Source organism: Camelus ferus, chromosome 10 (assembly GCF_009834535.1).
Source record: "Camelus ferus isolate YT-003-E chromosome 10, BCGSAC_Cfer_1.0, whole genome shotgun sequence".
Lineage (NCBI taxonomy): Eukaryota > Metazoa > Chordata > Mammalia > Artiodactyla > Camelidae > Camelus > Camelus ferus.
Genome location: NC_045705.1, coordinates 56,909,071 through 56,923,165, shown reverse-complemented (window position 1 = coordinate 56,923,165; position 14,095 = coordinate 56,909,071). Strand labels below are relative to the sequence as shown.

General features: G+C 41.0%; 1 protein-coding gene across 4 annotated transcripts in view; it reads left to right on the top strand.

The window, feature by feature from the left end:
- The window catches only part of STIM1 (stromal interaction molecule 1), a 170,238-nt gene that overhangs the window by 103,597 nt on the left and 52,546 nt on the right, over positions 1–14,095 (top strand). For all 4 annotated transcript variants that reach the window (XM_006181647.3, XM_014556683.2, XM_006181648.2 and 1 more), the window contains exon 3: positions 10,315–10,429. In XM_006181647.3, the coding sequence (XP_006181709.1) occupies positions 10,315–10,429 (115 nt within the window). The remainder of the gene's footprint in view (positions 1–10,314; positions 10,430–14,095) is intronic.

Genomic DNA, 14,095 nt, shown 5'->3' with positions numbered 1-14,095 from the left:
GAACTGTATGTATGCTACCCATAATGTTTTTCAATAAACTTGGGAAATTCTTAGACTTTATTTCTTTGAATATTTTTTTTCCTGCTCCATTATCTTTACCTTCTCCTTTTGATCCTCCCATTATTCATATAAGCAAAATGGTGTTCTACATTTCTCTGAAACTGTTCATTTTTTTCTCATTCTTTTTTCTGTTTTTTAGATTGTGTAATCTCTTTCAATCTCTCTTCAGATTTGATAATTCTGTCTTTTGCTATTTCAGAGCTACTGTTGAGCCCCTCTCCTAAAATGTTTATTTTAGTTATTGTACTTTTTAAATTCCACAACATCTATTTGGTTCTTTTTTGTAATTTCCATCTATTGGTAGTCTTTATTTGATGTGATACTGTCATCATACATTCCCTTACTTCTTTAATCTCTTTAATCATGGTTTTCTTTAGTCTTTTTACATATTTATAATGGCTATTTTGAAGTCTTTTTCTGTTAAATTTGAAATTTGGTTGCTCCACAATTTCTATTGCCTGATTTTTTTCTGGTGTATGGGTCATATTTTCCTGTTAATTTGCATGGAAACTGCATGTTTTTGATAGTAACTCTGTAGCAACTCTGGCTACTGGTCCAGCACCTCTGGGGCTTATTATTTGCTTCTTTATTTGTTTGGTGACTGGAAAGACTATTTTAGTGGTCTATTCTCACCACCTCCTTACAGTGTGAAGCCTCTGATGTTGCCTTTCAGAGGGTACAGCTTTGGATATGCCCACAGTCACCTTTGTATGACAGTGGTTTTGGCAGGGCTTTCCTTGACTCTGTCTTTCCCTGGCCACAATCAGCTATAAAGCTCTGTTAGTTGCCATCAGATTACTCTATCATTTTCAACAATGCCCTGGGGCATAAATTTTCTCCACAGACTGATCCAATCATGTTAGGTCTCCTTTGAAAGGATAGTTCCTGAGATCAGTGTTTGAGATTTGTTCTTATTCCAGGAGGGCTCCTCCCAGTTGTCTCTTTTCCCAGTTCTCATCAGCAAATTCTTTAGCCCACAGTTTAGCCTATATCTCCAATTAATCCACCAATCTTCTCTCAGTTGCCTTTCACCACAACTTCCACTGTTTCTGAGAGAGCCCTTAGTCTTGAACTTACTCACATTCTGTTGCAAATGAAATAATTTCCTTTGGGAAGAGGTTCAAAACTCTCTGTTGCTATATACTCATCCTATGTAAACACAGCAGTATTGAACCCAATTAAGAAGATAATCCTTTCTCTCAGGGGAAGTATTTTTAAGTTAGTGATCTGTTTCTATCCCCCTTTCATAAGTTTCCCCAGCCAGTAGTCCTTGACTAGCTTGGATACTTTGGTCCTGATAGTTTGCAAGATTGGAGATGTCAAAATTTCCCAGTCTTTGCCGTTCTGACCAGGTACTTAGCAAGCTACAACTTTAGATGCTGCCTCTAGGATTTGATCTGTGTCGTGTGACCAATGTCATGGCCTGAGGACGTCAAGGATGACACCATGACAAGGACTAAACTTTATCATTGACCTCAGAGGGATTCTCTCTACCTGTATATGTACTGAGTACTAAATATATAGGAGTAAAAGGAAAGGTGAAGTTGCTGCCTTAGAAGAAGTTCCTCTAGTGATGGAAATAGACATGTAAACAGATGAGGATACTATAGTAGGATAAGTGAAAACTGTGATGGAGTCACAGAAGAGAAAGACCTAAGTTAGTTTTACCCATGTACAGAGTTGCTGATATATCATTTGGGTCTGAAGAGATGACTAGGAATGATCAGGAGAAGGAAAAGTGTTTTAGCTAAGGGAATGGTATGTGCAAAGACATGGGAATGGTTAAGACCCTGGTACTTTCAGGAAATTTCAAGTATTTCATTATCACTGGAGATGGGAGGAAGCGGCAGTTGACGTGGCAAAGGCAGGGAAGTTCTTGCCAAGGCTGTGGAATTTCTATTTTAAATAAAGTTAAAGCTTCCAAAGTAAGAATCACAGAGTAAAATGGAAAGGGCCTTAGAGGTCAGTAGATTACAGTGCCTTGTCTATTGCTGATCTCTTGGCACATGGCATTTATATAGCAAGCATTTAGGAAATATCTGTCTTCTACCTCCTTTATGTGTCTCCTTTACACATGAGAGATCAGCAATAGTGGGCTCCAGGATTGTAAATTTTTAGTATCTTTATATTCCTCTTATAGTATGTCAAATATATTAATATACAGGAAAGGTCAGTTCATCATAGGAAAGCTTAATTTGTGCCAGGTACTACTCTAAGGTCTTTATGTGATTTAATCCACTTATAATACCTTGAGAGTATTATGAAGTTTTGTACTATTATCTCCATTTTATGAATGATGTGACTAGTACACTGAAAGTAAGTGATAGAACCAGGATTCAAACCTAGGCAGCCTGGCTGTAGAATCAAGCTCTAAGCCATCATATTACACTGAATCCAAGCCAGTGTAACCCTCTGGCCCCTAGGTGAATATCTTTGTTTTAGATTGACTGGCAATTTGGGAACCTTTTTTTCCTTCTGTATAGTAGATATAATATGCATTGACTAGCTGTTGTAAGCTAAGCATTCTTCTGAGCATTGTAGGGCAAACTCAAGTGAGAGACATGCATTCAGTTATTTAATAACCACATACTCTGCTCTGTGCCAGGCCCTATGCTTGGAGGTAGGCTTACAGAGCTAAATTAATTATTCATTTAGGTGTTCCAGAGAATTTGGAAGATGCTGGATAAAGAGATAAATGACAAATAAAATAGTTTCCATATTTGAGTTGCTTAGGGGGAGTAAAGGGGAGTAATTAAATAGTAATTATAGTATAATGGAATAAGTACTGTCATAGGTGTATACCCTGAGAACTAAGAGAACAAATAGGATAGTGCAATTACCTTGCTTGGGAGAGGTCTGGAAAACTTCACAGAGCCAGTGACTTTTTCTTTAGCAGATAAAGAGAAGGAGAAGTATTTTAAATGGAGCACCTTGTGTAAAGGCTTAGAAGTATAAAAGGGCGTGGTTTGTTCAAGGAGGCTGAAGTAGCTTGATGAGTCTAGAGCAAATGTTGGTAAACTTGTTCTATATTGGGCCAAATAGGCAATATTTTAGGCTTTGCTGGCCGTTGAGTCTCTGTCACAACAACTCAACTCTGCCTTTGAAGCACGAAAGCAGCAGTAGTACATAGATGAGTGAATGTGGCTGTGTTCCAACAAAACTTTATTTACAAAAACAAGCAGTAGGCAGGATTTGGCCCATGGCCATTGTTTCCTGACTCTTGGCCTTGAGTGTAGATGGCCAGGAAGTGGACTGGGAGGTTAGTCTATGGGCCAGATTATAAAAGTCCTTGAATGTAAGGCCAAGAAACTAGGGCTTTATCCTGTAGGTAAGGGGGAGTCATGAGATTTTAAGTAGGTGTGCTGGTATAATTAGATTTTGGGGGGCAAAATAATACATTTATTACATATGATTGGCAGATAGATTGCTGATATATTTTCTCCAAGTTTGAAAAGAATTTCAAAATAACAAAAGATTTTTATACATCCAATTCGAGGTATAGTTGGGCTCAGGGGACCACTTCATTTTTCACAGAGTGGGCAGAAACATCTGTCTCCAAACATTTTTTGAGGTAGTTGACATTCAGCTGTGAGACCTGGACCCAGTTATGAAACTTCAGGAGGTTAAGTTCACCAGCCAAGGGGGCTGGAATTTTCTCAGCCATAGGGATGAGGTTCTAGATCAGACCAGAGGAGAGGGCTTTCAGGAAGGAACCAAGAAAGCCTCTGAGGCAGAAACAGAGGAGACAAGGGAAGAGGGGACTGGGGCTGAACCAGAAGGCTTCGGGGGGGGGGGGAGGGGGAGGAATCCTCTCCAGTTCCAGCATTTCCCTGTACTCACCAGGGGGTTCTCCACTCAGAAGAACAGGGGCAGCCTTAGACAATAGCTGCCGGAAAAACTGATGAAAACAGGGCCCAGTAGGACCCTTGACTGGATTCAGGAGATCCTAGGATGCCAGAAAGCTACAAGCCCTTGATTAATGAGATGTCCCAGCCAATGGTCACAGCTCCTGAAAGGCACAATCAGGTTGTTTTGTTAGGACAGTCATTTGACTAGGACAGACGGACTTGCATGAACTCACTGGAGTTGGGCAAATGTTCAGAGCAGAGCTCCATGTCCCAGATCCAGTGTTCAAGAGACACAAAGCAGACCTCTTGAGGTTGGAGAACACATGGCTGACCTCAAAGATGACATTGTTCTACACTGCTGGATGGGATAAGGTTTAGAAGAGAAATGGTCCAGAATGGCCTGGTTGGCATCAAGAAGCTGGACAATAGCTGATATACACAGTTAGTGCCTTATTGGTCTGTCACCTATCAGAGACATAAATGTCAATCTTGCCACTATCAGGAGTTCCGGCCAGAAACCCTCCTCCTCCAGGTCCAATACTTTCTTATTGTAACAACACCTGTAGGCAGATAGGAGGTAGGTCAGAGAAGGGGGTCTAGGCATAACCTGACAGTTTTCCTCCTCTGGCCAGTCTTCCCCATCACTCAGCATTGTCCTTTTCCTGAAGCCATCTTCACTCTCAGGATTACCCAGCAGGTTGTGTCCTATTGGCCTGTGCTCACAAAAGTGGCCCAGGAGGCAGGGACTGGCATCGTTGTCACGGGGTAGGCAGCTGTGGACGATGAGCCACAGGGCGCGGTGGTCCCAGGCCAGGGTCATCAGCCACAGGGCCAGGGCATCCACCAGGGCACACTAGCACGAACATACCTAGTGGCAGCACCCAAGCAGCTTGTGTGTATGGGGGGGGGGCGGTGGCAAGTAGCTCAGCACTGTCAGGAGCAGTTCCAGTGGCAGTTGGCTCAGGCCCAGTGCTTCCCTGGGTTCGAGGCTGACAGGGGGACGCTGGCCGGCCTGCCTGCCCCTGGAGGGTGAAACGCCCGTGATCTCGCCAGGCTAGGCTGCCCCCTACATCTCAGGCAGTAGTCCTTGCCAATGGGCTTTCACCTTGCTTTAGTTGCCCCAGTCTACAATTCTCTGATATAGTTAGATTTACATTTTACAAAAGTCATTCTAGTGACTAGTATGGTAGATGGGTTGGCAGATGTGAAACTGGATGTACAAAGGTAAGTAAGAAATGACTGTCCTCTCCCTGATCTTGAGCAATAGCTTCTGGTCTCATTGAGGACAGACATTTCACCCCTGAGACATCCTGTCCCAGAATTCTGTACAAATGGCATTCAGAGCTGTTGTTACAATGTGGGTCCTTGCTGGATGTTCACGTGGTGAACAAGAGTTGGGAAGCTTCTCAGATCTGGGCATGTGTGTTGTGGGTTATAAACATTGTGTGTGGGGGTAGTGGGAGTGAAGGTGGTATGGTCTGGTTTGGGAGACATGGAAAGTGAGCAAGGTGGTGAACAAGACTGGGAAGGGGAAAGAGGAGTAATTGGTTCCAAGAAACTGGGAAACCTGCCTGATTCCAGCACCTGAAGATGTGCTCCTCCTCTTCTAGCTTTACGTCAGTGAATTCTGTTCCCTGATGAAGCTGGCTGGGCCTATTTTATTGGGAATTCTAGAGAGATGTCTCTCCTCCTGTCTGCTCTGTTCCACACCCCTTCCCTACTGCTTCACTTGGGATGGGGTTGCATGCTTTGTGCCACTGCCAGGGAGATTACTTTTCTCAGCTCATACAGCTAAATATACCTAGTGACAACTGGTCCCTTGGCTCTTCAGAGAGCTGTTGAGCTGCACCTCTAGCCAATGCTGCATTCTCCATGGTAAGGCAAGACTTTTAGGGAGCCTCCTTAGGCCGTCCTGAGAGAAGAGCTGCTTATTCTGAGTCTGAAATAGTAAATCCTTGTTGTGGGAGCCAAAAGTTGCCTGTTTTTTTTGGTTTTGCTTTTTGTTGCTTTTAAGTTTTGTCTTAAGTCAGGTTTAGCTATCAGTTGGATGTGGGACAGAGTTCAGGGTAATACGTGGTAATGCCTACCCCAAGTATGTTAGACATCAGAGTTCTAGTTTAGTACAACTTTCTTGTATACTGTGTTTACGGCTGGGTAACTGGGACCTTCTGTCGAAGGATATATTATTTGGTAGAGGAGATAGACACATAACAAGACTGATACTGGTATACACAGTGGCTGTGGGAGCACAGAAGTGTCATCTTTGATGAAGAAGCTTTTTCTTTTCCTGTCATATCCTTATCTTACCCTCCTTCCAATAATAATCACAGCTAACATTCAAGTTGTGCTTTAAAACTTAACTGTGCTTTTCTGAACTTCAGGAGTCACAAGCTCTATGCCCTGAGGAGTTGGGTTATCATAACTGAAGAATGTGGGCTGCAAAAGTGCACACACATAAATCTGTGAGTGGTGGGAGCTGTGGCAAACTAGAGAGTATTCCTCTTCACAGGGTGCTCTTGCTGCTCCACTCTGGCAGATTGTTGCCAGGTAGACAGGCCAACTGAGGAGTGATTCCCTGGGGGTGGGGGCTTGAGGCCCTCATTGTCTCCCTCAGCACCAACTCCCCCACTTCCAAGCTGCCCCAGCTGCAACATAGATATAATATTATTTCATATGGACAATTGATTTTTTTCTTAATTTTAAGTGTGAATAAAAATGTCTTCATAAAATATTGCATTTAAAAATTAATTTGTAATGAACAATCTACATACAAACAATGTGCTTGCTATGCAAACACAACCTCACAACAAGTCCCTTAGCCACCACTCTCCCTTCCAATCAAATCATAGCCCCTAAATAAAGTTCTAAAGTTGTCACTGGAGCTCAGTGTTCCTGTATCTTTAGATATTTTTTAAAGAGAGCTGGACTTTTGTGGTGAAATTTGATTTCTAAATATAGTTTTGACTTATAAAATGCTCTGTGGGCCACTAAAAGACATGTTCAAAGGCAGTTTATGACCTCTGCAAACATGACTCGTTTAATCCTTATCACACTCAAATGAGAGGGATAATTAGCTCTCATTTTGAGGGGAAAACAGGCCCAGAGATGCTAAGTACTTGCCCAAAAGTCTCACAGGAAGGGAGGAGTCTGTTTTTATGGGTTCGGAGCTCTTTACATTTTGAGTACACTGCCTTTCCTGCTCTTAAGGCCTAATTGTTGCAGCCCCACTACTTTATGCTCTAAAGAGATTTTTCTCAGCATCAGGCCATTCCTTTGGATAGAGCTTCTGTCAGCCCACATTCCTCGTTTGGCACCACTTTCTTGCTGGCTTTGTTTTCTGACCCTACTCTTTCTTTGCATGTTTTGTGGCACCAACAGAGCCCGATGTGAGCCCCTGGGCAGATCCTCCTTGGACATTCTTCCCATAAGCTTCTCTGCTCTCCATATACCTCAGTGATCAGACTTGGCTATAAAAAGCAGTCTAATTCTCACAACATTGGAAACTGACTATGCTTCAATTGGAAAAAAAAAAAAGCAGTCTAATTCTTGTTGATTCTCTGTAAGTAGCTGGTATGTCTCATCACAAGGTTTCCTGCAGTTAGTGGGTAATGGTAGAAAATCCCCTTCCTGGAAGATTTTGGCATTCCTGATCCTAAGGCCTACATATAACACGTTTCCCTAGTCTTAGAGTAAGAAGGTCTGGCTTAGAGCCTAGGAGGACCAAAGTAGGGGCTACCTTAAAGGACCTGATAAATCAAAACTAAAAAATTATGAAGATTAGAAATTTGATCTCTTTAAAATATATGCAAAACCTGTCCACTTCTCATTACCCCTACACTACTACTTTGTTTCAAGCCACCATTAGCTTACACCTTGATTATTGCAATTGCCACCTGGTTTCCCTGCGTCTGCCCTTGCCCTCCTATAGTCTGCTCCTCAACACAGCATTCAGAAAAATTAAAAATATATATATAACTGTGATCATATCACACCTCTCTTCAGATTCTTCCATCTCAGCATAAAGTCAAAGTCCTTATGATGTCCTACAAGGGACTTTATGATCTGGACCCTTGTTGCTTCCCTGAATTCATCTCCTACTAGTTACCACCTCACTTCTCTTTGACCACACTGGCCTCCTTGCTATTCCTGGAACATGCTTGTTCTTGTCACAGGGCCTTTGCATTTGCTACTCCCTGTTCTTGGGATACTCTTCTTCCAGTTATTCGGCTTGCCTCTCTCCAACATTTGCTTCAGATATTTGCTTAAAAGTTACCTTCTTAATGAGGCCTTCCTTGGCTCCTTTAGTTAAGATGATAAATCACGAATGCCACTACTCTTGGCATTCCCTGCTGCTCTTCCCTGCTTTATATAAATAATTGTCTCTCACACCCAAATGGGACGTTAGCTCAGTGAGGATAAAGATTTTTATCTGTTTTGTTTACTACTTACTGCACTTCTAGTGCAGTAAGTTCTTTGTGTCTTCTGGCCACAGCTAAAATACCAGGAACTATGCTGGTACATAGAAATCTTATATTTGTTAAATAAATGAATGAATGAATTTCTGCCCCTAGACTGGCTGTCTCAGACTGCTTGTGGCTGTGCTTTCCCTGAGATGTCCTAGTGTCTGGTGTTTAAGGTCCAGTGATCTCATCACTTAGGACCCTAATGAGAGCAAATCAGACTCTTAATAAAATGACCAAAATTGTTTTAAGATTCATTTTGAAAAGAAAGCAACTGAGATTGACAAGAAGTATTCTGAAATAGAAGAGCCATGGGAAAAGGGGGTCAAGCTATTAGAGAAATTCTAAAAGTATAAAATAAAATAAAATTTATAACAAAATAGTCAAGTACTAGCACAAAAATAGGAATATGATTTAGTGCAAAAGAATGGAGAACTTAGAAATATACCTAACTATATGTAAAGACTTAACTTCTTATTAACTAGCATTTTCCCAAAAAGGAATGAAAGATAATTTAATGAATGGGGTTGGGATACTAGGTAGCAACTTGGGAAAAAATGTTAAGATTTACAATTTATTGCATACAATACACTGAATGTTAGATGGACTATTTAAAAAATGTCTTCTTCTAAGAGTAGTGATCAGAGTTGCACATTTCTTTGATGTTCAATGCTCTGTGGAAAACAGTGATACATGTTCAATTTTGTATGCATTTATGAGGTTAAGGATCAGGCTGAATGAGTATCTGTGAAATTAATTACCAGTTACATTTCTAAAAGCTTTGACTTCTTTTGCTTTTCTTCTTTCTTGTAAAAATATAGTATGAAAAAAAAATCCACGAAACTAAAGGATAGTATATGCAGTGCAGGGGAAAAGTTTGGGCTATAAAGTCAGATAACTTGGGTTGGAATACTAACTCTATCACTTACCAGCTATAACCTTAGCAGATGTTTTAGTTATCTAATGATATGTAACAAACGTCCCCCAAATGTAGTGGCTCAAAACGCAATAACATTTATTTTGTCAGATTTCTGCAATCTGGGCTTGGCTTATCAGAGATAGCTTATCTGTATCCACTTGGCATCAGGTGAAGTAACTCAAAAGTAGGGGGGTGAGAATCACCTGAAGTCTCAGTCACCCACATGTCTGACTCCTGGGCTGGAAGACTCATACAGCTGGGCTGCTTAGACATCTCTCCCTAACTCTGTATAGTCTTTCCGCATGATCTCTCTAGAATGACAGCTTCAGGGTAGCCAGGCTTCTTACGTGTTGGCTCAGACCTCCCACAGCATGTGTCCCAAAAGGGAGAGAGCCAGGTGGAATCTGTATTGCCTCTTCTAACCTAGCCTTGGAAGTCATTCCACATCATTGCTACCACATTCTTTTCATTAGAAGATGAGTCACTAAAAGTAAGCCTTTATTCAAGGGGAGGGGAAATCCACTTTTGTGGGAGGATTGTCAAAGATTTGTCGGCATATTATAAAATCATCACAGCAAGTAATTTAATCTCCCTAAACTTAATGTTTTGAGATTTGGGGTAAATTGTGTTCTTTGAGAGTATTACTGTTCTCATTTGTAAAGCAGGTGTGATAATCCACTGATTGTGAAGATTAGATGAGAAAACAGAAGTTAGTGGAATGTTGCTTAGTGTATGAATAAGTGCTCAAAAGTTATTAATTCTTCCTCCCTTTTCCATAATTAAAAAATTTGAGGAAGGAAGTTCTCATTCATTTTTTTTCAAGTGAAAATATAACAAAGAAGAAAAGGCAGTCTAGTTGGCAAGTAGGACATAAACACATGGAAGGAAGGCTACATGAATGATGCGATACACTTGTACATTGGGGGGATGGGATGTGCTGTGGATAGTTAGATGGATGACCTGTATGGAGATCTTGGTGGGCTGACTCCCAGGTGTCTCTTGTGACTTGTGTGTTTTTCCCTTGCAGTTCCTGAGGGAAGACCTCAATTACCATGACCCAACGGCGAAACACAGCACCTTCCATGGTGAAGATAAGCTCATCAGCGTGGAGGACTTGTGGAAGGCATGGAAGTCCTCAGAAGGTAATAGGCAGCCTGATTATCAATCCTACCTGTCAGAAGGTTTAGAGAAGAGAGAAGAAGATGGGTAGAAACTTGGCCTTAAAAGGACATGGGTATAAAACGCTTAGTAAAGAACAAATTACTGAAATGGTTCTACATACTGAATAGAGACTGTATAGAGACTGAATGAGACTGAATAGAGTCACTGTGTTGGGAATGGGGGAAGATGCTTCAGAGTTGGAGTTGTTCTTCATTAGAATTCTAACTGAATTCTATCCCTCTCCTGACCCGCTCTCCCAACCCCTCAAAGGAATCTCCCAGCTTTGTCTGCTTTATCTCCAGATATAGGGAGCCTGCTGGCCTTTTGAGGCAGCTCCTTTCTTCTGAAGCTCTCCACTTGGTCCTGGCTCTGCTGAGTCCTAAATGATTCAAAGATTGGGTTGAAGCCCAGGTGGACTCTCTCCTGAGTCTTCTCTTCCAGGTTAAATAGCCCTAGTTCTTTGAAGAAAACATTTTTTTTTCCAGCCTCCTCTTCATCTTGGTTTCCTGCACGTGGATGCTTTTGTTAAATCTTTCTTAGGTCATGGCTTCTAGAGTTGAATGCTGGCCCCCAGTGGTTTGATCAGCACAGAGCTGAGCAAGACCGTTGGCTTGTCAGTTCTGGATGCTGTACATCTGTTAATGCAGTCTGATTAGTTACCGGTGCCTTCAACAGTCACATCACTCTGCTGACTCATGTTGAACCTATTAAATTAAAACTTTAGCTCTTCAGATCTTTTTCATATGTAAAACTGCTAAGCCATGAGTACCACTTTTTTTTTTTTTTCTGAAACATTCACTTCAGAGTTCTGAGTGAAAACATTTTGTGTGAGACTTGACAGGGAAAGGAAAAACAGTGCTTTAGCCTCTGCTACATTTGTACCTGTGGATGGAGCTTCCTTTGATACTAACGAGAATGGAAGCAATCTCTTCCCGGGGTCTTTTAGGGTAGGACTTGATGCTAAGAAGAGTTAAATGTAAGTGACCACCAGGGTCCCTGGTTTTTCGAATGAGGAGCTTTAGGCCTAGATTTGTAGTTACTTGTTCATTGTCATGCACTTAGTAAACAGTGGAGTCAGAACTTAGACCTGGGCCTTGTGCTCTCTAGGCCAATGCTTTTCCATCCCACCTTGGTTGAAAGCACTGGTCTGGTGGTGGAGAAGACCAGTTTTGGTAGGAATGAAGCAGTTTCTATTTTTGTTTAAATTCTTACCTAGGATAATAGAATTTCAGTTCTGAAAGGGATCATCTATAATATAGATGGAGAGCATTAGATTTGAAACAGAAAGACCTGGATTCTAATCCTTGTTCTAGGATGGACAGGCTGATACTTCTTGTTAATTCTGTTTTCAGTTTGGAAGAAGCATAAGCTAGCTATACAAATAGCTTTTTGGAAATCATTAGAAGCTGGGTTCCTTGTGTGGGCTTTTATTTAACAACTCTGGAGCAACTCAGGCTGTCTACTGATGCAAAATCAAGCACAGAAATGATCTTTGGAATGATACCGGCACTGCCAGGGAAAATCTTCTAACAGTACCATTTAATTTTATTTTTCTTCTTTTTCGGTAATAACGTGAGGCCATGGCGCTTGGGTTTTAAGAGTAGATATCATAAGTAGGAAGTTAGAATGAAAGATGGCAGGGAGAGCATTCCTGGCCTTCTCTGAAAGTCAAAGAGAAGTAGCTGGGAAGGGAAAGCAACCAAAAACAGAGGGACTAAATCATAATATTAGAGAGCAGCTCAAGACAATTGTCTGGTAAGAACTTTATTTCTGGACTCAGCAACTAATTGGAACACTTCCAAGCATGTTTTAAATGACAGGAAGATGGAAGACAATGCAGTGAGTTTTGAAGAGGTGGTAGTCATTACCGATGAGCAGAGAAAAAATTTCAGTGCACAGTGATGTAGCTTATAGCTAAGCTAAAAGTGATATAAATGAACCATTTTAGGATTTGCTAAAATGTCCTAAGTGTCCTGCCTGGTGGTTTGACAAACTAAAGTGAGAATCTTCTCATGTACTATTTCTCCCAACAATTTGCTTCATTATTCTAACTAAGACCGCTAGTCTTTCTGGAGTGATAATTTCCAGAGCTACAAAAAGCATGCAATATTCTGGCTCTGGCTCAAACTGGCTGGCCTGAGTTTTGCTAGATGTCATAGATATCAGCACTGGTCATTTGTATTCATAGCAGTGGCTGACAAATATCAGGACCAACTATATGATTAGTGTTGTTAACATTTTCTGACTGAAGTTGGGAGACTGTCTTTTCTCTGTGTTATTTCAATTTAAGCAGAAAAATCTGATAATCGCTATATTAGTCAGCTCTGAACTTTAGTAATAAAAACAACAACAACTCAAAAACTGCTCTAATACTTACATTGTGTTTTATATGTGCTAGGCACTGTTCTGAGTGCTTTACATATATTAACTAATTTATTTCTTACAAAAAGCTTATGAAGTATAAATACTATGATTGTCTCCATTTACAGATGAGGAAAATGAGGCAGAGAGAGTGATTAGGTGAAATAATATAACACAGTTCTGTCACTAACTATCCAGGCTAAGTGCAGACTTCTCAAGAAAAGGGCACAGTACCCAACAAGACTGCCCTCACTTCAAACACCAAACTATCCATAAGCTCTGGATATTCCCAGACCACCTGGGTTCTGAGCAACTGGCTGTAAAATCAGGGGTTCTCACAATGCCCTCAGGTTTAATAATTTGCTAAATGACTCTCAGGATTCAGGGAAGTGCTATGCTTATGATTTCAATTTTATTATAAAGGATAAAAATTAGGACCAGCTACAAGAAGAGACCCATACAGCAAGGTCTTGCAGGGACATGAATGTGGAGCTTCTGTGTCCTCTCCCCATGGAATCAAGACATGTCACTCTCCTGGTACATCAGTTGTCAGTGTGTTTGCCAACCACAAAACTCAACTGAGCTTCATTGTCCAGAGTTTTTATTGGGGTTTCCTATAAAATAGGCATGATTGATTGACCATGTGGTTGAACTCAGTCTCAGGCCCCTTCCTTCTCCCCAGAGGTTGGGCTGATATAACCTGGCTCAAGGTAGCATGAACTTAAGTGTGATCTGAGGGGCTTATCATGAATAACAAAGAATTGTTGTTTGTGCATTTGAGCCAGTGGAAACAGTAACAGTGCCCTTTGTAGTGCGGGGTGGTGGGAGACACTGACCTAAGAGGCTTCCCTTCTAAAGCATGGCTTCCATTCTTCTAAACAGAGTGCATTATTACTGTTTTTTCTCCCCTTTCCTGGACATGAGATTTAAAAAGATGCTTTCTGCCAAACAGAGTATATTTCTTAAGTAATAATTTCTTTACCCATTTTTATGGATCAAAAACATAAATTAACTTAATTATCAATTTTGATTCTAACTAATATGATTCCAACTAAACTTTAAGAACCTATTATTCTACTGTTACTCTGAACTTTATCTTGAGAAGAATGTTTATTTTCTACTCTGCTTTTGGAAATAATGAGATAAGCTTATAGATGTATTCCGTCTATGCTGTTTGTTGTAGAACAGGGTTTTTCGTAGGAGCAGTAGAGCAGTACTGGAAAACCAGGAGGCTTTTAGGGAGAAATTTCAGCAGAACTGACCTCTCTGTTGACATAACACAGAGG